Source organism: Crocuta crocuta, unplaced genomic scaffold, assembly GCF_008692635.1.
Source record: "Crocuta crocuta isolate KB4526 unplaced genomic scaffold, BGI_CrCroc_1.0 scaffold619, whole genome shotgun sequence".
In the NCBI taxonomy this organism is placed as follows: domain Eukaryota; kingdom Metazoa; phylum Chordata; class Mammalia; order Carnivora; family Hyaenidae; genus Crocuta; species Crocuta crocuta.
The window spans coordinates 2,013,483-2,038,033 of record NW_027533395.1 but is presented as its reverse complement, the minus strand read 5'-3'; the positions used below and the strand labels follow the sequence as shown (position 1 = coordinate 2,038,033).

At 43.7% G+C, this 24,551-nt stretch overlaps 1 protein-coding gene and 1 long non-coding RNA gene across 3 annotated transcripts in view; one reads left to right on the top strand and one right to left on the bottom strand.

Annotated features, from left to right (window-relative positions):
- LOC144218508 (uncharacterized) overlaps positions 1–20,141 on the bottom strand; it is a 35,690-nt gene extending 15,549 nt beyond the window's left edge. Inside the window, exon 1 of the long non-coding RNA XR_013331178.1 lies at positions 19,974–20,141. This is a non-coding gene — a long non-coding RNA (uncharacterized LOC144218508). The remainder of the gene's footprint in view (positions 1–19,973) is intronic.
- ARL3 (ARF like GTPase 3) overlaps positions 1–22,452 on the top strand; it is a 38,320-nt gene extending 15,868 nt beyond the window's left edge. The window contains exons 4-7 of one of the 2 annotated variants that reach the window (XM_077748441.1): positions 11,874–11,924; positions 13,477–13,662; positions 21,897–22,018; positions 22,174–22,452. In XM_077748441.1, coding sequence (XP_077604567.1) covers positions 11,874–11,924; positions 13,477–13,662; positions 21,897–22,018; positions 22,174–22,183 — 369 coding nt within the window. In that variant the 3' untranslated portion in view covers positions 22,184–22,452. The remainder of the gene's footprint in view (positions 1–11,873; positions 11,925–13,476; positions 13,663–21,896; positions 22,019–22,173) is intronic. The other variant, XM_077748442.1, reaches the window with a different exon arrangement.
- The last annotated feature ends 2,099 nt before the right edge of the window (positions 22,453–24,551 follow it).

The following is a 24,551-nucleotide window of genomic DNA, read 5'->3' as shown; positions in this document are numbered from 1 at the left end:
CAGCCACTGTTGTATCCCTAGTACTTAGAAGGTGCCAAATGAAATGGATAATTGTTATAGATGGATTCTGACATTAGGTAGAATACAGAATTATATAAATTCTAAATTCCCTTTCAACTGTGAAGTTCTGTGATTATGCATCATTGCGGTTAAGTCCAGGGGCTTGTTGATTCCTTCTATATAATGGGTAGAACATTTAACTTCAGGAGGGGTTTATGAGAAGTAGTGAATTCATTTACTCCCCACAATTCTTGAATGGAGAATAATACCAAAATATAAAAGTGTGCTATGAGCAAATCAATAAACACATGAGGAACTGATGAGGACATCACACAGCCTTCTCTTATTCTGGCCTTCAGTGAAGAGAAGTTCCAGTATATACCTGGTACCAGGTTAAAGGTTTAAATGGATGAGAAGAGGGGTGCGTGGGTGGCTCAGCCAGTTAAGTGTCTGACTCTTGATTTCGGCTCAGGTCATGAGATTGAGCTCCTTGTCAGGCTCTGTACTGACAACCCGGAGCCTGCCTGGGATTCTCTCTCTCCCTCTCTGTCTGCCCCTCCCACACCCGTGCATGCTCTCTCTCAAAATAAATAAACATTTAAAAAATAAATACATAAGGAGTGCCTGGTTGGCTTAGTTGGTTGACCTGTCTGACTGTTGATTTCAGCTCAGGTGGTTGTGATCCCAGGATCATGGGATCCAGCCCTGCGTCGGCTCTATAGCCTGCTTAAGATTCTTTCTCTTTCCTTTTGCCCCTCTCCCCAAATTGCACTCAGTCTGTCTGTCTAAAATTTAAGAAAAAAACCTGGGTGATCGCCTGGGTGGCCCAGTCAGTTAGGCACCCGACTCTTGATTTCAGCTCAGGTCATGATCTCCTACTAGTGTGAGTTCCAGCCCCACCTCAGGCTCTGCACTGGCAGCATGGAGCCTGCTTGGGATTCTCTCTCTCCCTTTCTCTCTGCTCCTTCTGCACTCGTGTTGTCTCTGTCTCTCTCAAAATAAACAAACTTTAAAATTTTTAATAAATAAAAAAATAATTTCAATTTAAAAAACAACAGTTCATTCCTTTTAAAAGAATTAAAAAATAAATGGATGAGAAGAAAAAGAGGAGACATCTGCATCTATGTGTTCATCCATCTATCCAGTTATTCCTCCAAAATGTATTACATATCTTCTAGGAGAATAGAAGAGAATTGCGAGAAAAGGAAATTTTTCCATTTATTATAGAAAGACACCTCTTCTATAATCTCAAATAATGTGTCCATTCTTTTTTTTTTTTTTTAAGTTTCTTTATTTGTTTTGAGAGAGAGAACAAGCAGGGGAGGGGCAGAGAGAGAGAGAATCCCAGGCAGGCTCTGCACTGTCAGCTCAATCCCATGAACCATGGAGATCCTGACTTGAACTGAAATCAAGAGTCAGAAGTTTGGGGCACTTGGGTGGCTCAGTCAGTTAAGCATCCAACTTTGACTTGGGTCATGATCTCATGAGTTCAAGCCCCATGTCAGATTGCTGCTGTCAGCACAGACCCTGCTTCAGATCTTTTGTCCTCTCTCTCTGCCCCCGCCCCCACTCTTGCATGCTCTTTCCCAAAAATGAACATCTAGGGGAATAAAAAGAGTCAAACGCCTAACTGACTGAGCCACCCAGATGCCCCTGTGTCCATTCTTAACATACAATTTTTTTAATTTTAGAAATTTCCAAGTTTATGCAAAGGTCAAGAAAATAGAAACCTCGTATGCGTACCCATTACCTAACTTCGTTAATTTCATTTTTGGCAATCTTGTTTCATCTCCTCCTCCACCAATTCCCCCTTCTTTTTTAAGTGTTTTAAAAACAAATCCAAGCCATCATATATTATTTTACTCACAAATACTTGAAATATAAATTAAAAAGATCAGTCTCTAAATTGTTATATGCAGCTATGTGTTAGAGAAACTGCTCATTAAAAGTATTTCAGATCCTAAAATCAACAAGGAAATTCCTGGAACTAATAAGTTGTTATAATGAGTTTGCAAGATATAAGGTTAATACACAAAAGTCCATTGCTTTCCTTTATACCAGCAGTGACAATTGGCATTTGAAATGAAAAGCAAAATGCCATTTATATTAGCACCCCCAAAAAAGAAATACTTAGGCTTATATATAACAAAATATATACAGAATCTGTATGAAAAAACTACAAAACCAGTAAAAGAAATCAGAGAAGATCTAGGGGCACCTGGGTCGCTCAGTCGGTTAGGTGTCCAGCTTCGGCTCAGGTCATGATCTTGTGGTGTGTGAGTTTGAGCCCCACGTTGGGCTCTGTGCTGATAGCTCAGAGCCTGGAGCCTGCTTCAGATTCTGTGTCTCCCTCTCTCTCTCTGCCCCTCCCCCGCTCATGCATGTGCTTTCTCTCTCAATCTGTCTCTCTCTAAAATAAATAAACATTAAAAAAATTAAGAAAAACATCTCAGGGTTCATGAGATTAAGTCCTGCAGTGGACTCTGCACTGACAGACAGTGTGAAGTCTGCTTGGGATTTTTTTCTCTCTCTCTGCCTCTCCCCTGCTTGCATTAAAAAAGGAAGATCTAAACAAATGAGGAGATATTCCCTGCTCACGGACTGGAAGACTCAGTAGGGCTAAACTGTCAAATCCACCCAGCTTGATCTATAGATTATATAGATCAGCTACAGATTTCAGCACAATCTCAAGCAAAATCCATGTGAGCTATTTTGTGGATTTGGCAAATTGATTAAATTTATCTGCAAAGGCAAAAGAGCCAGAATAGCCAACACAATACTAAAGAAGAACAAAGTTGGAGGACCGACACTACCTGGTTTCAAGACTTGCTATGGTGCGCCTGGGTGGCTTAGTCGGTTAAGCGTCCGACTTTCGCTTAGGTCATGATCTCGCGGTTCATGGGTTTGAGCCCGCATCGGGCTCTGTGCTGACTGCCAGCTCGGAGCCTGGAGCCTGTTTCAGTCTGTGACTCCCTCTCTATCTGACCCTCCCCTGCTCACACTGTCTCTCTCTCTCTCTCCTAGAAATAAATAAAACCATTAAAAAAAAAAAAAGACTTACTATAAAGCTACAGTAATCAAGACAACACGTATTAGAGAAAGAATTGATCAACAGAACAGGATAGAGAGCTCAGTAGTAGACCCACGTGAATATTGTCAACTGATCTTTGACAAAGGAGCAAGACAATTCAACAAAGGAAGTATAGTCCTTTTAGCAAATGGTTCTAGAACAATGGGACATCCATTAACTCAAGGGGCGCCTGGGTGGCTCAGTCGGTTAGGTGCCCAACTTCAGCTCATGTCATGATCTCGCAGTTTGTGGGTTCGAGCCCCGCATCGGGCTCTGTGGTGACAGCTCAGAGCCTGGAGCCTGCTTCACATACTGTGTCTCCCTCTCTCTCTGCCCCTCCTCTGCTCATGCTCTATCTCTCAAAAATGAATAAACATTAAAATTTTTTTAAATAAAGTAAAATAAATAAACTTTAAAAAAAATTAACTCAAAATGGATCTTAGACCTAAATGTAAAACCTAAACCTAAAATATTTCTAGAAGATACTATAGGAGAAAAATCTAGATAGCCTGGGTTTTGGGTATAGCACCAAATCCACAATCCATGAAGCAAAAATTGCTAAGATATACTTTTTAGAATTTAAAACTTATGCTCTGAGAAAGATACTGTGGGTGCCTGGGTGGTTCAGTCTTTAAGCATCTGACTTCAGCTCAGGTCATGATCTCACGGTTTGTGAGTTCGAGTCCCACATGGGGTGAGCTTGAGCCCTGCTTTGGGTGAATATGAGCCCCACTTTGGGTGAGCCCCACTTCTCTCTCTCTCTCACTCACTCCTGAGATTCTCTGCCTCTTGCTCACTTGTACCCTCTCTTTCTCAAGAAAGGAAAAAAGAAAGAAAGAAAAGAAAGACACTGTTAAGAAAATGAAGAGACAAGCCACAGACTAAGGGAAAATATTTGTAAAACACATATCTGAGAAAGTACTTATGTCTAAAATATAAAAAGAACTCTTAAAACTCAACCATAAGAAAACAGAAACCCCATTAAAAATGGGCAAAAGATCTGAACAGATACCTCACCAAAAAAGATACACAGATAAGCACATGAAAAGATGTTCAACATCTTAGGGACCTGAAAATTAAAATATTGAAATGCCACTACATATCTACTAGAATGGCTAAAGTCCAAAAAACTGACAATACCAAATGCTAACAAGGATGAAGAACAACAGGAACTCCTATTCATTCCTGGTAGGACTGCAAAATGGTACAACCACTCTGAAAGATAGTTTGCAGTTTCTTACAAAGCTAAATATAGTCTTAACAAACTATGTGATCCAGCATCACTCTTCAAGGGATCTACCCAATTAGATGAAAACATATCCGCACAAAATCCAGCACATGAATACTTACAGCAGCTTTATTCATAATTACCAAAAATTGGAAGCTACTGAGATGTCCTGCTTCAGGTGAATGAATAAATAAACTGTGATACATCTATATAATAGGATACTATTTCTTGATAAAAAGAAATGAAAAAAATGTTTATTTAATTTTTTTGATGCGCTACCAAGCCACGAAAAGACATAGAAGAAACTTAAATGTATACTGCTAAGTGAAAGTCAATCTGAAAAGGATACATACTCTCTGTTTTCAAGGATATGACATTTTTTAAAAGGCAAACTATAGAAATTAGTAAAAAGCTCTACAAATAAGAGATACTGGTTGCCAGAACTCCCGACGGGCAGGGGGGAGGAGAGGAGGGGTTGATGAGTAGGAGACACAAAGGATTTTGAGAATGCAAACCATTCTCTATGAAACTGTAAGGTGGATACATGTTATTATGGGTCAGTTGAAACCCATAAAACTTTAAAACACAGAGAATGAACCTGATATATCCAGTATTGGTTCATGAATTATGACTAGTGGGCCACACTAATGTAAGATGTTACTAGGGGAGGCTGAGGGAGGGAGTTGAGGTGAGGTAGGTACATGGAACTCTATGTGCTATCCATCCAATTCTATAAATAAAAACTGCTTAAAAATGAAAGTGAATCAGTGAAACTGTAGATTCAGTCAAATCATTACACTGTACACTTTAAACTTGTACAGTGCTCTATGCCATCTATACCTCAATACAGTTGGTGGGGGAGGGAGAGGAGCTATAGATTGTCTTGTGCTTTTGGAATCAAGAGTTAGGAAAAAGCAAATAGTTGAGAAGAATAACAGTTCAGTCTGTTCATCTGCTAGATTAGGTACTTTGAAAGAAATACCCAAATAAGAGCAGTATATAAGGACATTAGTGACTATGCGGCTCCATAAGGAGGCCTTGAAACTTTCTGCTCCACAGGTCAGGGTAATTTTAAGTCACAAGCTCTAACACCTTGAGGGTAGACTGCAAGGTACTTGTGATATGACCCAGGATTCCACACTTCTTATTAGCTGAGAGTGCCCAGGAATTATCATACAACCCAGTAAAAGTCAGTCCAGAGCTACCCCAGAGGAGCTTTCTCCAGCCACCTTAGGGCTGCCAATTCCAGACAGTGTTGTGGATTCCGAGTTAACCTTTCATTATTTTCCAGTGCTGTTTGAGATTAAACAAGTCTGGGGGAGCAGCTGAGTCCCCAGGGTTAGATTCTAAGGCTGGTGACTCAGCCCTGTCTTCCAGTTTCATAAGCAGTTTGGAGTGGCAGTGGTTGATGGGTTATATTAGTTTGTCTGTATTTAATAGTTCTTCATTGTTAGTTGAAAAGACCTATTACCCTAGCCTCCACATTGCCTAGAAGAGCAGGGTTGAAGCTTGACACATTTAGTTGCCTGGTTAACTCTTTTCATTTATCTCTAGAGTGCAATAAGAAATTCTTACTTTGGAGCAGGTGTCTGACAAACTGATCCAGACTGCCTTCTATTATTATGTAGCCAGTAAGCGAAGAATGGTTTTTACATTTTTAAATGGGGGGGGGGGGCAGATAAAGAAAAAGAAGATTTCATGACATATGAAAATAATATGGAATTTAAGGTTCAGTGTCCATAAATAAAGTACTATTGGGACACAACCACTTCTACTTTTTTACAGATTTTTTAATGGTTGCTTCTACACTACAATAACAAAGTTCAATAGTTATGAAAGAGATTGTATAGGCCACAAAGCCTAAAATATTTACCACCTGACCCCGTGCAGAAAAAGATTGACAAACCCCACTTTTAAGCATTAAATGGTTCTCTAGAGGTTTGAAAGAGTCAGGGCAACTCCTAAAAGTGCCAGTTTTTCTCAGGGAAAATGATATTAAGAACAGCTGACTTCAGTTTTAATAATTTTGAGGGAGTGACTAGGAAATAAAACTTGAGGGGTCATAAAAGGGAGGGGATAGAGTGTCTTCCATTTCTCAAGCCAGAAAATAAAGCTTTTTGACAGATTAGAAAATACATATATTTTTTCAGATATGGTACTATTACCACTAAACTCCATTTACTTTATTACCAGTTTTTTGTTTAAATGCAACGTAATATCCACAAAGCAGCTGTCATTATTCCCATATCCAGAGAAAAGGACATCAAGTGAGATAGATCTCAAACACCGGTCTCTTGTATTATTTCCATGATGTCACTCACACCTCAGCACCAATACTACTACTAGAGCACAAAGAATCAAAAACCACATTACCCAAAAACCATATTTGTCAATTTCAGCTTCCTTTTAGACTTTTGCTGGAGCTAACATAAAAAGCCTGCTCGTTAATGTCATCTCCCCTCGTCTCTGTCTACCCCTCTTGAGAAATACTTAGGACCAGTAAAATGACCAAAAGGTGGCAGCAGGAGGGAGGAGGACCAGACCAAGAGGAGAAATAGAGAGCTTCTCCATTCACCTGCTAGATAACTAACTAGTCTCTGGATAATCTACAGTTGGTCAAGCTTCCATCAAGAAAAAATCTTTTTCTCTATCTCTTCCTCCCACAGCCAAATAAAAAATTCAAAACAATTGCCAAAGAAGATATGAGTTGGCCTTGCTTTACCTAAAGCATCATGCTGAGTACCATGGTACCAGTAATTTGATTTCAGAATAGCTTTATGAAACTTGATTTTTGAAGGTTTTAAGGTCAGTCAGAAGCACTATAAACATTTAACTTTCCCTGATATTTTCAGAGTATTTTTTTAGTAGTAGGTTTTTTGTTTTGTTTTAATTAAAAAGGTTTTGTTATAGGGCGCCTGGGTGGCTCAGTCGGTTAAGCAACCGACTTCGGCTCAGGTTATGATCTCATGGTTCGTGGGTTCAGTCCCCACGTCGGGCTCTCTGCTCACAGCTCAGAGCCTGGAACCTGCTTTGGATTCTGTGTCTCCCTCTCTCTCTGCCCCTCCCCCATTCATGCTCTGTTTCTGTCTAAATAATAAACATTAAAAATTTTAAGAAAAAGGTTTTGTGAATGTTTGTTTATTTATGTTTATTTTTGAGAGAGAGAAAGAGTGTGAGTGGCGGCGGGAGGGTGGGGGTGGACGGTGTGGACAGAGAGAGAGAGACAGAGTCTGAAGCAGGCTCCATATGAGCTGTCAGCTCAGAGCCCGACACGGGGCTCTAACCCATGAATTGTGAGATCATGACCTGAGCTGAAATTTGATGCTTAACCAGCTGGGCCACCCAAGCGCCCCTATTCATTTGTTTTGATAGAGAGAGTGAGCTGTAGAGGAGCAGAGAGAAAGGGTCCCAGACTCTGAGCTGTCAACACAGAGCCCGACGCAGGGCTCCATCTCACGAACTCTGAGATCATGACCTGAGCTGAAACCAAGAGTCATACACTTAACCAGCTGAGCTACCCAGGCACCCTTTGGATTAAAAAGTTTCTTAAAAAATTTTTTGCATGACTAGATTAACAGCTATTAAAAAAAAAAAATAGGAGGCTACCCTTACCCTTAGCTATTAACCAGAAGAAAACAGATACTTGTATGAAGACATGAAGACACTGGACAGCACTAGGGAGGGGAGGTGACAGGGAAAAGAACATGCCACTGCAGAAAAACAGATTTGTGGGATCACCAGAACCTGGCCTGTGCTAATAACTTTTCACTTGGCCCTTTTAATACATGTGGCAGTTATTTTATAGACTCCTGGAATTATTGCGTGGTAATTTTCAAATTACCTACTAAATGATAGGATTTATGTGTAGTTTATTAAAATTTTCCTTTTGAATTTTTTTAAAGTAATCTCTACCCCTAACATAGGGCTCAAACTCAAAACCCAGAGAGAGAGAGATCAGTCACAGGCTCCACCAACCGAGCCCGCCACGTGCCTTTTTTTGTATCTTTTAATGAAAACGTTTCCTGTGAAATTTCATGTCAAAGCAATAAATAGCAAGTAATTTAGCAATTTTGAGTTAAAAATGCCTTCCCATTCACCTTCAGACTCTGTCTGGTATTTGGTAATCTTTCTTGTGTGTGATTTAAACCACCTTTCCCTCCTCACTTCTCTCCAGCTGCCTGTTTTTCATCATGTCAGACATCAATTTCCTCACTGTATCTTTGTCTTCTCAGCCTTGTCTCAACCTCCTCTTTCCATTCTTCCCTTCTTACACTCTTTGCTCCCAAGCAGAGTTTTTCCTACTTTATAATTTCTTTCTTGCTCAATGACCTGCTTGCTGCCTTCAGGCAGCCCTCTGAGCCCCAGACCCCCTCCCACTGATCACCGGACCCTCTTCCCTCCCTTGCACTTTTGCCTGAGTGAAGACCATCCTAGTTGCCTGTAGACCCCAGCCAAGTCCAATCAACTCTACATTGAGGTTTACTCTCCCATTGCATTCCTTCTTTCCACATCTATGTTTATACAATGCCTGCTACTTTAAAAAGATTTTTTTAATGTTTATTTATTTTTGAGAGAGGGAGAAACAGTGTGAGCTTTGGGGGGCGGGGCAGAGAGATAAGGAGACATAGAATCTGAAGCAGGCTCAACAAGCCATGAGATCATGACCTGAGCCGAAGTTGGACATTTAACCAACTGAGCCACCCAGGTGCCCCTACAACATCTGCTACTTTAAAAATGCTAGCCCCTTCGGGAGAAAAAGCTACCACCATGTTCTACATGTTTACTTATCAGTCAGTGTCAAATCTGGGGTATCTGTAGTGTGCAGAACCCATTAGCACATGTATTGACATTGAGTCGGTAATATTAACATTAACAATAATAAACGCAAACAAAAAACAAAACCCAAGACCAAACACATCCATCTTTCATCCTCCTGTGCTTCTCCATGAAAAAAACATAGGTAGAAATATAGGGTATTCTTCAGAGGAAAGGCTGAAACTCGGTTCCTGCTATAGTATTTGGCACTAATTACTCTAAATGAGAGAGCATTAAGCAAAGGAATTTTAATTTTTTTTTCAAAAGAGAGTGAATTTTCACAGTAGCACAGAATCGGACCTGCATACAGAAATGCGTGTGTGCATTATAGTGTACCAGTTTATGCAGTTGAAGAGAGGTAAAGGTGAGACTTGCAGATTGGTTTTTTGTTGTTGCTTTTTGGTGAATATGCTATTTTATTTATTTATTTATTTTTAACATTTACTCATTTTTGAGAGAGTGCAAGTGGGGGAGGGGCACAGAGAGAGGGAGACACAGAATCCAAAGCAGGCCTCAGGCTCTGAACTGTCAGCACAGAGCCCGACGTGGGGCTCAAACCCATGAAGCACAAGATCATGACCTGAGAGCCAAAGTCTGCCGCTTAACCAACTGAGCCACCCAGGCACCCCTGAATACGCCCTTTTATTTATTTTTTTTTTTTAATTTTTTTTTTTTAATGTTTTATTTATTTCTAGGAGAGAGAGACAGCGTGAGCAGGGGAGGGACAGAGAGAGAGGGAGTCACAGACTGAAACAGGCTCCAGGCTCCGAGCTGGCAGTCAGCACAGAGCCCGACGCGGGGCTCGAACCCACAAACCGCGAGATCATGACCTAAGCGAAAGTCGGAAAGTCGGACGCTTAACCGACTAAGCCACCCAGGCGCTCCGTGAATACGCCCTTTTAAAAGAGTGTTTCCATAATACCATTAGTTTAATAACAGTTCTTTTTTAATTTTTTTAAAGTGTCTTTAGGGGCGAAAGGGTGGCTTAGTCGGTTAAGCGTCCGACTTTCCGACTTTCGCTTAGGTCATGATCTCGCGGTTTGTGGGTTCGAGCCCCGCGTCGGGCTCTGTGCTGACTGCCAGCTCGGAGCCTGGAGCCTGTTTCAGTCTGTGACTCCCTCTCTCTCTGACCCTCCCTTGCTCACGCTGTCTCTCTCTCTCTCTCCTAGAAATAAATAAAAACATTAAAAAAAATTAAAAAAATAAATAAATAAAGTGTCTTTATTTTTTAAGAGAGATGGACGTTTAACCAACTGAGCCACCCAGGCACCCCTAGTAACAATTCTTTAAAGAAAGTTTGCAGGGGTACCTAGATAGCTCAGTCAAACATCTGACTTTTGATTCTGGCTCAGGTCATGGATCTCATGGTTCATGAGCTTGGGCCCCCCATCAGACTCTGCGCTGACAGTGTGGAACCTTCTTGGGGTTCTTGCTGCCCCTCTCCTCTCTCAAAAATAAATTAACATTTTTGGGGGAGCCTGGGTGGCTTAGTCGGTTGGGCATCCGACTTCGGCTCAGGTCATGATCTCACGGTTTGTGGGTTCAAGCCCTGCATCGGGCTCTGTGCTGACAGCTAGCTCGGAGTCTGGAGCCAGCTTCGGATTCTGTGTCTCCCTCTCTCTCTGACCCTCCCCTGTTCACGCTGTCTCTCTCTCTCAGAAATAAATAAAAAACATTAAAACAAATTTTTTCAAATAAATAAACATTTTTTAATAAAAAAAGAAAATTTGCAAATTTGATCATTTTTAAGATTAGCAACTGGGAAAACATTTAATATGTCGTTTAATAAAAAAAGGCCTACAAAATTATATCTCTAATTTTCTTTTTTAATTATGAAGAAGAATTAGAAGGGAATTTTCATAAGAAATTAAAATAATGAACATAATGAACGTGTTTGGGTTCTAAAACTATAGATGATTTTTCTTTTTTGGTCTTCATTTCCCTTATCATTATTATAGGATGTTATTTATGCAATTAATAAAATTCAGTGATGGGAGAAAAAGCTTGGGATTTATAATTTTAACAGAGAATCTCAAGACTTCTCTTACTTCTGGCAAAGCCTGTGCCCTTGCTATTTCCAGTACTTGATCTTAACCTCCCGGCAAGCCTAAGAAGGTTGGAATGGAATGGAGATCGGTGGGTCTCCTACTTCAGCACCTGAAGTCAGCGTGTAGTTAATATCGCAGAATGTCCTTTCCGAGCCATGATGTTCCAGAACTATAGCATTTGTGAATGCCTCAAAACACCATCCCTTCCTGACAATTTGGGAAGCAGAACAGCAGAGTGCTTAAGAGCACCTGTGGACTTTACTGTCAGGTAGGCCTGAGTTTTAATCCCACCCCATCTTGTTGCATACCAGATAGAACTTGGACAAGAAAATTGACTTCTTTGGGCTCATGTTTGTCTTAGTGTAAAACGGGAAAATAATGAAACTGATCTTAAAGAGTCATAACGACAATTAACAGGGTAGATCTAAGCAAGAATGTTTAATGAGTACACAACACACGTAGCTGTTTTGGTCCTGCTTGGTTCTCCTGACATCTCTTAGCTGGACATATTTTCTGGATATCCCCATTTAACAATCAAGTAATTAATCAGTTTACTTTGCATCCCTAGATGAAGTAAGAGTTTTCAGCTCAGTTTTATATGCTGTACTAATGAGAAATCTACTGACTGGGGATTCTTTGCTCCTTCCGCAGAAAGTGCCCCATATTTTTCCATACCTGCTTATTGAAGTAACTTTCTCCTTTTACTTTACAGATATATGTAATTGACAGTGCAGACAGAAAAAGATTTGAAGAGACGGGTCAGGTAAATGATTCTTCTGTTGAGATATTTTTCAAATTCCTGGGTATTCATTAATCTACCTTGTAAATGTATGAGTGAGAGAGGTATTGTTTTTTAACCTTTGCAGTTGAAACAAGGCAGTCATTCTGGCAAGCGGGCAGAAATACCAGTTGGGAAAAAACAAGACAAAACAAAACAAAAACAGGAAAAAAAGGTTGCCTGAAAGGAAATTAGTTGAGAATCCTTTAAACTATTTTTTGATTACAGCCTTTTAGTTTTAGTCAAATTAAATAAACAAGATATAAGCAAATGGACCTTACCAGCATGCCCAAAAACTCTTAAAGTTTCTTCCTAGGCCACTTAGAAATGAACCCCGAGGAGCAGTCCACTTGTCATTTCTGGATACATTTTTCAATACCAACCTAATTGATCCAAGGGTACCTTTGACAAATGTGAAGGGATGGGAGGAAATATGCAAGCCAAGACTAAGCTGCCCTTGCTTCCAAACCAAGAGATAGATATGCTTTGAACTCATATATGGCTTCAGATGGAAAGTACATGTCAACATGATTACACAGTGCGATTTGTGTACACAATTTTAAATAGAGAAGCAGTGGGCATAGACCATTTTACCGAGACTGAGTATACTGATAAGGAGCAAGAAGAATGACCTCTTAGAGAAGTGTGCAGAATCCTTGGCCTGTGTCCTAAACTGCCACAGGTGGCCTTCCAAAAGTAGTATTCCCCATGTTTATGTTCCTTTTTCCTGAAAATTAGTTTGAGAACTTTCCAGACTCCTGGAGACAGCCCCTCTCCTTTCCATACCCTGATAATTCCTCTATCATCACCCATGTGAAACAATGCTAAACATGAGCTTAGGGGTAAAGGGTGTTATAGAATGATCTGCCTCTTGAACCCTCCAGTTCCCTTTGACAGCCCAAGTGCCCTAAGTAGCTAAAATGTGAATTTCATAGGGAAGAGGGGAGTCCTCTTAGGTAAATACACACCCTCTCCTCTGCTTATTGCAGACAGAATCAACATGCAGTGTAGACCCCAGTCAGTAACCACAACATCAGAGATGTTGCCAGAAGGATTTTAGGATGTGGGTTTGATGAAGTGCGGTGCACATGCATGCATTTTTGAAGGAAACAGAATTTTCCTAAAGTGTCTAAACAGTCTCTAAAGTCATTGTCATTTTCAGTTTAAAATGTGAGTGTGTGTGCACGCACGCAGGCCTCCTGAAAGTCATTTGCAGATAATAGCCTTGAGTAAGTTTTAAATCTCTGTCCACAGCCTGTGTTCTCCTTTTAACAGCGTTTCTTAAATGTATTGAAATGCAGATTCCTAGGCCCTACCTCAAACTTCCCACAATCAGCATCTCTGGGGTGGGCCCAGGAATCTGCCAGGGAATTCTTCTACAGGCTCAAGTTTGAGAACCACTGTCCTTGGAAGCTGCTAGTTGATCAGCTTAATACTTCTGGGTTTTGTTTTGTTTTGTTTTTTTCTAATTAGAAGTACATGATTAAATATCATAGATTTCATCCTTCCCTTCCCATCCATTTCCAAAATGATCCAGGAATTAGCTGAATTACTGGAGGAAGAAAAACTAAGTTGTGTGCCAGTGCTCATCTTTGCTAACAAGCAGGATTTGCTCACGGCAGCCCCTGCCTCCGAAATTGCAGAAGGACTGAATCTGCACACCATCCGGGACCGCGTCTGGCAGATCCAGTCCTGCTCAGCTCTCACGGGGGAGGGCGTTCAGGTGAGATTAAGGGAAGCCTTGGTTACCTGGCAACGCGGCACCCAACCAAAGAGGTCTGTCTCACTGTTTGGGCTGATCTAGATAGAAAAAGATCTGAAACAAATAGCTTTCGATTGGTAGATGAACGGCTTCGGGATGTGAAGGGCATGGGGGAATTTGGTTCTTTTTACTTAGCAACCAATCTGATAATCATTAACTGTTTCAGGAAAGCCACAGATAAACCACCCCCCACACGGGACAAACAATCCCACTGGGTAGAAGGTCAGAACAGAAGACCTTCGAAGATGCTTTCTAACTCTAGGATTCTCTGATGACTGGGTTGGGAGTTTTGTGTTGTGTCTAATATTATGGATGCTAAATACTTGTGCTCCTGCGGTAATGCCATCAACAATACGCACACCAGTTATCCTGGAAGTGTTTTGATTTTTCCGTTGGCTATCTCCACTGCCCGCAGGCTTGGTGTCTCTTTCCTGTTACTTCAGGTTGGTTTCCCACCAGGAGGCTTCTGCTAACAGAAAGCCCCATGCTTTATACTGAAGAACTGGATACCAGTTTTTTATTAATTTAGGGCAGAACACGGCTGTATCCCAGATCCTGAGAGCCTACATCCTCAAAGAATGATAAACCATTTCAGCCCTGATGCTTCCCACCAAGCAGCCTCAAACCAGTTGACACTCAGGGCTACTTCTTTATGCTGGGGCCCCAGCATGTTCCTCGTGCCTCATTCTAAACATCTACATCCAGTGTACCTGCCAGGAAGGGACATGGTGCTGGGAGAACCAGACAGTGCTGCTCTAGGGTGTTGCGGGGGGTAACCAACATCTGAAGAAAAGGTATCTTCCCTCATTGCGATATGACGCGTGTCATAGCATGGCTGGTGTGCTTTTCCCTCAACTTGGTGTGTTGGGATTTGATTCTCAGCTTTTGTCCTGCAGCCTCTTTTCCTTCTAGTATACCCTTTTCCACTCTCTCCGAAGACATTGACATTGATTTGTCTTAAAACTGCCTGACTACTTTTATCTCAAGCAAATAATCACTTCCAAGAATTATCTCGGTTGTTCCATCTGTTTGCTGCCTTGGCTTTTTTCTTTTGTTACACAAACAGCCAGGGCCTGGTCCCGTGCTTGGCCACTAGATCTGAGGGCAGACCAGTCAGCACAGGACCGGTGCCTCCTCCTCCACACTCCTCAGTACCTGCACCCTCAAAGACTCCCCGTGCGCCTGCGCAGTGCGGGACTCTCAAGTAGCCAGACATTAGCTTGGCTGTGTCCCCAGAATGGGTGGCAGAGCTCTGCGGGGTTCTGTGAGCTTTAGGTCGGGGGAGGGACAGATGTGGACTCTTACTTATTTCCTTCCTTCCTAGACTCTGGCTCTAAAACTAATATATTAAAAATAATTAATCATATACAAGTATATAAAACTAAAAACCGAGAACTTCTTTACTCTCCCCTAATCCTGCTTGACAAAGGAGCTAATCCCACTAATAGTTTTTTCTTCTCATAAAATGGCAGTTACATGTGTGATTATAGGTCTATCAGGTTTCAAATTAACTGCACTTTTCAGCTTAATTTACAACTCAGGATGTAGTATACCTTTTTGATAGGTAAACTCTGATCATTTTATTTAGCTTCTCACTAAAAAAAAAGAACCCAAGTTTTGCCCAAGGCAATTCCCTGGATTGTGCATAAAAAGCTATTCAGGCGGCCTGAGGTTATTTTGGTGGGGAGGCGGCCCAGGAGAAGATAGTAGCTTTCTTGTGTTTGCACAAACTACTTCAGGAAGAGGATTCTGTCTCTAAATGGTTTAGAACGCAAATACAGAAAGTAGAGGACAGGGGTGCCTGGCTGGCTCAGTCAATAGAGCATGTGACTCTTGATTTTGGGATTGTGAGTTCGAGCTCCACTTTGGGTATAGATTATTTTAAAGAAAAGGAAAGAAAGTAGAGACCACCTTGAGTTGGGGACTCTAAAGGTGGGACTAGAGAAGATAAATACATTTGTGTGTATACCCCTGAGAGAGTGGGAACTGACTGCTCTGTAGTCTTCACTGGGCCAGAGTGCCAAAAGGAAGAAAAAGCAAAGCTGGAATTAACAGTGAGCTTCTTGTTTCTACAGCGAGCCTTAGGGATGTCAGAAGGAGGGCTAGAGTTATCTAGAATCAGTATTTAGAGTAGTGGCATTCAAGTGAAGGGTGCTTCTGCAGAGGGGCCTGGAGGTTGGGAGGGAGCCCTCGTCATTGTCTGCTCATTGTCTGCCTCGGCTCCGCTCCCCCTCTCCAGTCAGGTGGAGATTACACGGGTAGAGAGCTCTGTGTCCCTGGCTGTCATCACCACTCTAGACATGGCGTTCCCTTTAAGTCACAGGATCTTTATTCCACAAAAGAGGCAGTGAGCTATCCCACAGAGGGTGGGGGTGGCAGGGGAGGGCTTTAAAATCAGCCAGTTTGAATCCAGTAAGACAGTCACGTGTGGTTTGATTTTGTTCAGAAAGTTCTTCTCAGATCAGGGACCTTCAGCAACCAGGTTCAAAGGGAATGATATCAAGAGAGATACAACAAAGAACTGTGAACAAAAAAAATAATGATTTTATATGGAGGAGAAATAGTTTGAAGGTCACTTAATTAGTTTAGTAGATAGTACCATGGTGTATAGAATTGGATAGTTAAGACTGGGATTTCAAGGTTAATGAGATTAGATTATGGTTAATAGAATGATATAAATTTAGAGAATTTAACCATTATTTGAAATGGGTTATTTAATAAAAATGTTAATTAAGAAGGGAATCTGCTGTCTATTGTCCTTTAATGGTAACCTTTGGGGACTGGAGAAAGGTCAGGGAGTTTTCTGTGGAGTCGCTTTTCATTGTGAGACACTGATTGACCATATCCCTCCCTCAGGTAATGCCTCTGCCTCCCGCTCTTGCCCACTCAGCCAGTTTCTTGGTTTTCACTTTAAAAAGAGTCACTTACATGAAATTCTTTTCCTGCATTGCTTAGTTCAAGTGCAGGCCTTTAATGATTCATATTCATTAAGGCTTTAAGTATTCCTCAGAATGAAAGACGTCACTAGAAAAATGTCCATACAATCACTTTCAGGCATGGATACTGTATAATAATTACTAAAATTCCCTAAATTCCTATTTCCCCCTCCCACTTTTCCACCCACTACCCCCTGAAAGCTGGCCAGTAATGGGCAAAGCTGCCAAAATGATCAGGCATTAAATGGGTCAAGTAACATCTGGCACCCCAGCTCTAATGGCCCTGAAAGAAAAATGTACAAAGATTTCAAAAAAGATCTGGAATTTCTGTGACAGTTTCAGGTGTTCAGAGATAATGTCCCTATTTACATTGTGCTTGAGTGTGTATGTTTAATCTAAATGCATTTGTGAGATCTGCCCCCTCCCAGAAAAGTGACACCCTCCGGTGGCTGAGTGGAGGAACAGCCACAGATCTGTGAGACAGTGAGCTAAGCCATCGGGACTGATGGGGCAGGTGTGTCACTTCTCCTTAGCTGAGTATCTTAGACACATAATTTGAGATTTGGAACGTTAGTGATTCCTGGGATGGATTTCCGGTCCTTCTACCTGATATTCTGGAGCCAAACGTGTGCGGTCTTGACAAGGACAGGCGGTCCACGTGTTGTTCTATAGCTCCTGCTCTGGGTGTGGAAATGGACTTTTGAGGGCTTCGGGGGAGTTCAGAACAGGTCTGTCTTTGCCTGATTGATGGTGATGAGGAGGCCAGGCCATCATGTGATTAAAGTAGGTTTTCATGGGAAATTGTCAAAAGCAGAACATAGGTAAAGGACACTAGAAGCTGAAGGAGAACATCAATCTTAGAAACTCTGTCCTGCTGAGAGGCCCATAATCCAGAGGAGTGAACAGAAGAGACCCAGTTCTGTCAAGTAGTTGAGTGCAGAGAAAGAAGAAACTGAAAAATGTTGGGATGGGAGCCCTGCAGCCCCCTCAGCCAGACTGCCTCGCAGACATGGGGGCAGCCTCCCTGTGCCCTTGGGGCTCGGCCCTGTCCCAGTGCATGCATCTAGCTCCAGGACTCTTCTCTGGTGTTCCCTGGGCGTCTAGAAAATAGTGAACAAAGGATCTGGCTTAGAGCCAGAGAAAGGTAGTGAAGTCAGCCCCTCTTCCACCTGCAAAGCTGGATTGGAACCCCAAACCACAGATCTCTTCTGCCCTTGTGCAGTTCTGGGTGTTTGAAGATATTCCCCTTCTAAAACACCAGTGTGTGTTTAAATAAAATTATACCAGATTATCATTCCCTTCCAGCACAGAGATCAGCAGCTCTAACCTGGCCTCTGGCGTCAGTCATAACAGAGGCCTGCCTACACCAGTAGTCTGGAGCTGGCAGGTTTCCCTGGGGATTGCTCTCTGCGCCCTCCACCTTGTGCTCACCTCCTTTCCCACATCCCTCCCACATTCCCTGTCTTCCTTCTCCAAACAGGAGTAACGACCTGGCTCACAACCATCTCACCTGCATAGGAAAGGCCTCCAGCAGTCTGAGCCCCGATGTGTGAGCTGCACTTCAGAGTGCTTTGCAGATGGCCGTTACACAGTCAGTGGCCAAGTTTCTTGTTTTTGTTGCTTTTTTCCTTGATCTAGGGGATTTTTCCCTTAATAAGCCAACAGAATTTCTGTGTTTTTTAAAAAAAAAAAATGACATTTACCACTTCTTTCTAAGGCCTGACATCAGTTATTTTTGACTCCAAGTGTATATGGAACTGCTTAACTACAAGTCAGACCTCAGGTTTATTTTTAAATTTTCGAACCTCTCTGTAGACCAAGAAAGCAAACTTGGGACCTGCGATTTTGCTACCTCTCTGGTGCAGTAGCCTTTGTCTCCAGAAAACGTTACTAGCGAGCAATATATTATGTATGCTGCACCCAGCTGCTCCTTGACCCTGGGGGCCCAGGGTCACAACAGGATAGGCTGCAGTGCTCAGCAAGGGCCTGAGCGCCTCGTCATCTTAAAGCAATTCCTGATGTGACCGCCTAGTCCTCATGGTGTTACAAACCAGGCCCACCCAACCACGGCTACTACTGCTTCCTTCCAACCATCAGGCAGTGGTGGATGCATCGTAGTGAGAGCAAGTTCAAAGGAACAGTGCAGGCAGAGGCCACTCTTTCCATCAAAAGGGGCATCGCACCTCCAATCTTAGAACGCAGGGATCTGTGTCTGGTCTCCACCCATGTGGTTAGGGGGAGCCTTGAATGTTTCCCAGCACTTATCATAGGGAATAACATCATGACATAGTAAAATGCCTTTCCTTTCCATGACGCTAAACAAAGCTCAGTTTTTGATGGTCGAGGTCTCTCTTTAGTCTCTATTATTGCATTGAAGCTAATCAGTTCAGATTCAGTTTCAGCAAAGCTGGTCAGGGGGAGGTTGCAGCGGAGGAAAGAGGGGGAGGGCTGCCCATGCCATAAGATTGTCATTTTGTGACGAAGATCAAATGTGCAGAAATTTGGTCAAACCAGTTTTTAAACAATAAAGGTTCAACCATTAAATAAACCTATGAGTTCATTTCCTTCTTTGGAGGCAGAGCAGTAACCTGCTTCAAGTAGACGATCACCTTTTCTCAGTCATAGGTTTTTAAAAAACAAGGCCTTGCCGAGTTAAGGCACCAGCAGTATGGTACGCAAACGTAACACGAGGAGCAGAGGGTCCCTCCTCTTGTATGCTCTAAATGTGGACTTGCCACATTTGGCATAGCCTGCAGATAGTTAATATTGCTAGCGATCGTGCGGCAAGGTAAATACGCAGCCGCCGGGAATCTTGAGAGTTAAGTGGCCAAAAACAGCTGTTGGCACCTGAGCTGCAGCACCTGAGCTCCCCCAGTCTCCTGACCCTGTATCAGCCTGAAGTCCTAACAAAGAACCTGGATGGCTCCCTTTCCCAACTTCAGGGCGATTCCCACCTTCTCTCTAAGCTTGAGGCATCCACTGGGAAGTGGTAACTGGCTGAAGAGCATGGGTGCTGGAGCTCCTGCCCGGGTTCACAGCCCGCCTCTGCCTCATGTGATTCTGTGCCCCCATTTCCTCATCGTCCTGTGCAAATTATCATAGTGCCTACTTCCGGCCGCTTTGCAAGGATTAACTGAAAAGATATAAATTAAGCGTCTGCTGTAGACCAGATACCATGCTAGGTTCTGCAAACACTGCCTCCGGCCAGTCTGACACAGACCCTTGTCTCGGGGGCCCTGGACAGCACCACCGTCTTTCCTTTCCAGTGGGCAGCTTGGCACAGCCCGGCCTTGATTTGATTGAAGAGTTAACTACAGCCTCCCCAGCACCTCTTACCTCCAGCTCAGGTTCTCCTCTGGATAAGAGCGGGAAAGGTACAGTTCCCCAGCCTCCAGACACTTCAGACCAGGGCAGCCTCTGAGAGCAAGAGCAGCCACAGGGCTCTGCCCCGATTAATTCTCACTCCTGCAGGTTGCAGGCGGCAGCTGTGCGGGCCTAAGGGCCGCAAGGTCAGCCGGTGGGTGCAGACCTCTGAGCGCCCTCTGTCGGCAGGACTGTGGTTGGACGGGCTCTGCCACCCCTGGCCCTCAGACATCTGGAAGACACTGCCCCCCAGCAGGGCTCCCTGGTTTAAATCCCCTCTGCCTCCATAACAGATAACCGAGGAAAGCTGCCCCTCACCCTCCACATTCTGCATTGGGTTCCTGCAGCTGAGTAAATATTTTTCCTATCTCTTTGACTGCATTCATGTTCAGTTACATATAATAAAAAGAACCCTCCCCCCCCATAATCAGCCATAAAACAAGAGGGGGGGAAGTGCCATTCACGTAGTGTGGGAACACAATTCTTGATTTCTCTGAGAAGGTGATTTGATAAAATCTTCAAGGCTCTCAAGAAAATATTGAGGTGCACACCTTTGATAGTGTTCGTACAGGTTCCTGAAGGTGGAAAGTGCTGAGCTATTCAGCTTCGAAGGCAAAGAGAAGATGGTTATCTTATTCATCTCTCTTTTATTTGTAAAAATCTTTTTTGTCTCCTGGCAGGTGATCCTTTTTTTTTTTTCCTGGAAACCAATTAGCTACTAAAATTAAACATGCTTCTCTTTAAATTAATCCTTTTCATAAAATGGTCTTAAAATTGGCCTCAGCATTTCAGACTAAGTAGCTGACCCAGTTGTAACTGGAGATGCATTTGGAGTCCACCTTTTTCCCACCCTGCATCTCCCCACCCCTGCCCCCACCGTTGCCAGGTGCTGTCCACCTTTGGGCTTTGGGCCATGGCCAGCCACATCTTGGCAAACACCCCAAGGTCTGCCCTGGGACAGCCAACGGATTATCTGGTTCTCCTGCCCAAGCGCTCTGATGGCAACTGGCAGAGTTTTAATCACTGTAAATTCAGGTTATGGTCAGATTAGCCAGGAGATAGGATGCCTGCTGGTTGTTTTGCAGTGATGTATTGTTTATGGGATTAATGCTCCGAATGGCCAAGGGTGTCAGCTGATATTTATTACTTTAAGCTGTCTCAGCTGTTCAGGTTCAAGTACTAGCTCTCTGGTCACAGGAAATGCGGGGCTCTGCATGTCATGTATGCCCTGAGATGTGCAAACGTGACTGGGACCGTAGTGAGTATGTGTTACAGATGCAGAGGAAAGGGACTCGTTGCAGGAGCTTCCTTTGATTTTGTGCTAGGCTTCTGCGGGAACTCTGAACACCCCTGAAGGTCGGAGAGCCTCAGGGGAAAGGGAGAGTGTTCAGGGATGGCTCCAGAGGGGGCCAAAAAGGAGGCCATCTCTGGCCGACCTGGCATTGATGAGAACCATGCTGCCTGCCAGGTGGCTATAGGCATTGTGTGGTTTTTACCCGTGTCCCTCTCCCACCTTCTAAGAGAGGACACGTTCAAGGTCACTGTGCCTTTAAGGAAACCTTCTCCCCAGTCCCTCAGCTTGGTAGTGCTTAAAGCTGCAAGAACCAGGCCAGCCCTTTAAACCTCCATGTAGTGCTGCACTGAGAGAGATAAATGCACATTGCCCCAGTGTGTGTCTAGTAACACACACTGCAGTCGGTTTGTTTTTCCAAAAAAATTTAATTTAACCCAAGTGTACACTGTCACACTGTAAACACACTGGGGCACCAGAAGGGTGACTTATTGAATTTAATGCCCTAGCAAAGGTCAGCTTTTAGAAAAAGCCAAAAATGGCTGGAATCTCTGATAGCTCTTCAATCAGGCCTTGGATCCAGGCAGATGTGTTTATTTTTTCAGAGGGAGTTCCTGAGGATCCATCTCAAGTTCAGACACTGGGCACTCCCCCTCCCATCTCCCCCCAGGGCTCTCAGGGCCCCCCCCTTCTCCTCCCCAGGAGGCCACTGTCCCTGGTCACCCAGGTAGGTCCCTGGGGCCAGCAAACTCTCTGGAGCTCAGTGGTTGGGGAGGGAGGACCCAGGACACCCCCACCTCCCCACCCCCACTACCGACTCCTTGAGCCTGTAGTGCCTTTCTTACAACTAACACTGCCTTTCTCTGCCCATTTCCCTCAAAGGACGGCATGAACTGGGTCTGCAAAAATGTCAATGCAAAGAAGAAATAAAATCTAGACGAACGGAGACGCAGGAGCTGCGGGAGCTGAATTCTGTCCTGAAAAACACTAATTTGCTGCTTTCTGACCAAATGTTTTTCCATCTGTGTACAGCTACAGCTGTTTGAAGAGAGGGAGCAACACAGTTTAAAAAGAATCCCCATTCCAGCAGTAGATTTAACTGATCTCTGAGGTTCAGTATCATTTTTCAAATAAAGGAATTATATTATTTCCTCTGCATAATTGAAATAGTATTAAATGTCTCAAAGCACATGATTAGAAAATGAGATCTTTTAAATGAGCAAGAGATTACATTGCAGTTTAGACAATTCCAGTGGGCTTTTTTTTTCTGAATTTCAAAGAAAGAAAGAAAGGAAAAGAGGAAGAAGCAGCTTATGCTGCATTCATTTATTTCCTGACCTGTCCCTTACATTCCCCCCTCCCCCCATGGCTCTGAAACCACAGACAGTGTTTGCTGGTGCTGGGCAGTGATTTTTACCAGCACTAACTGAGCTGGGGTGGGAAGCAGCTGGGGGGGAGGGGAGGGATAGCAGATGATTAAACCATCTTGTCATGCAGGTAGGAGACTGCGTATGTAATCCTCACCCTTTGGAGAGAGAGGGGAAAAAAAACCTTTCTTGCAAACAAGTCACCACAGAAACATACCTCCTCGTCCCCAGCACACCCTCCTCCCCCCAGCCAGCCACACAGGGAAGCAAATTCTTATGACTTTTGACTATAATGACATCTGGAATGTAAGGAGAGGTGGGAGGTTTAATTCCAGAAAAATTACAAGGTCCTTAAAAAGCCCTCACATGGAGGGCTCAGGCTAGCGTAAACAGGCTTTCTCCAGTTCAGTGAAGCAGTGAGCCTCGACTCTGAGATTAGCCGGCTTCTCCACGGCCGGCCTATAGAAGGGATTTCTAAAGCTCAAAGAATTCCGTTTAAATGATCACAATAGGCCGCTGCTATCAGATTTCAAAAATAAATGCAGCTTTACCATGAACCTGCTCCACTGAGAAAAGGCTGGCAGATCGATTTTTAGAAGAGATCAATTTTTACAGTGCCGGCAACTTGGTGGTGTGGGATGCTCGCGGGTGGAGAGGGTTTGCTGCTGGGAAGCACGTGGGTGTGTGTGATTGCCGAGGCCATGCCCAGGGGAGCCGGAGTCACCCCCGCCGCTGCTGTCCTCTGCCTCTTCAGCAAAATGTGCCTCTGAGGGCCCAGTGGAGAAGAAGGGCAGAGATTCTCCTGCCCTGTGTTGCAAAAAAAAAAAAAAAAAAAAAAGCTGATTTCCCTGAGCCGTGAGAAATCACAGCCTCGGCGTGGGCAAGCAGGCCAGAGCCACACTCGGCTCCTGAATTGAACTCTGTTCTGCTGCCTGAGCTGGGGGTTTTCAGAGAGGGAATAAGAGACTGTTCAGTGGCTGGTGGGTCCCAGGAGGCCAGCTGCTTTCTCAACCCAGGAGGTGGCCCTTCCCAAACCCACAGAGGCATTGGAGCAGAGCGAAGGGGCCACTCCAGCCCCTGACCCTCAGTACCCAGCTTTTTTTTTTTTTTTTTTTGACAAAGTTGTGAAGGTGAGGCTGCAGCAGTACCAGATTCAAAGATGGTCTGGGGTGAAAGTCATTAACAACGGCAGACATGAAAAGGTGCCCTGGGGTTGCTGTGGACAGACCAGTAAGGACTTGAAACAAAAGAGGGCGAGGTTTTTTTTAAACCCCCGAGTGAGCTAGTCACTGTCTGCAGCCTCCTCCTCTGGCTTCTCTGTCTCACCCAGGTGCCTCTCTTGGCCTTGAACGGAGGCTAAACAGAATGATGAGGAACCAGAAATCCCTCTTCTGTCAGGCTGGCAACTTGGTTCTAGCACTTGAAAATGGCTTTTCCCTCCAAATAGTGCACCAGGGTTACCTGAGGGGCAAAACGCCTGCTTTGAGCTCTGCCATTTGGAACACTGTGACATGAAACTTTTGACTCCGGCAGTGGACGGCCTGTGAAATATTTTTGTTCTTTTACCATCAACTTAGGGAACTGTTTGAAAGAGCCCTCCCCAGGCCTTGGCCAGCCCGCAGAAGCCACTTGCCATCCTCTGATAACAGCCTCTGTGAATGCTCCGATTTGCTTTTCAGCTAAAGACAGAGACATTGCGGATGTCACAAGCTTTCATCTTCCCTTTGAGCCCTACTGAACCCTCCAGGGGCTCCTGGGCTCGACGAGCGAAGCCTGAAAAATGCAGTTTGAAAGCTCCCATTTGTAAAAACAAAACGCTCCCGAAGTCCTCTCTCCTCTCCCGGCCCCACCCCACCCCTGCGGCCAGGACCAGAGGACGGAATCCGGAGCTGG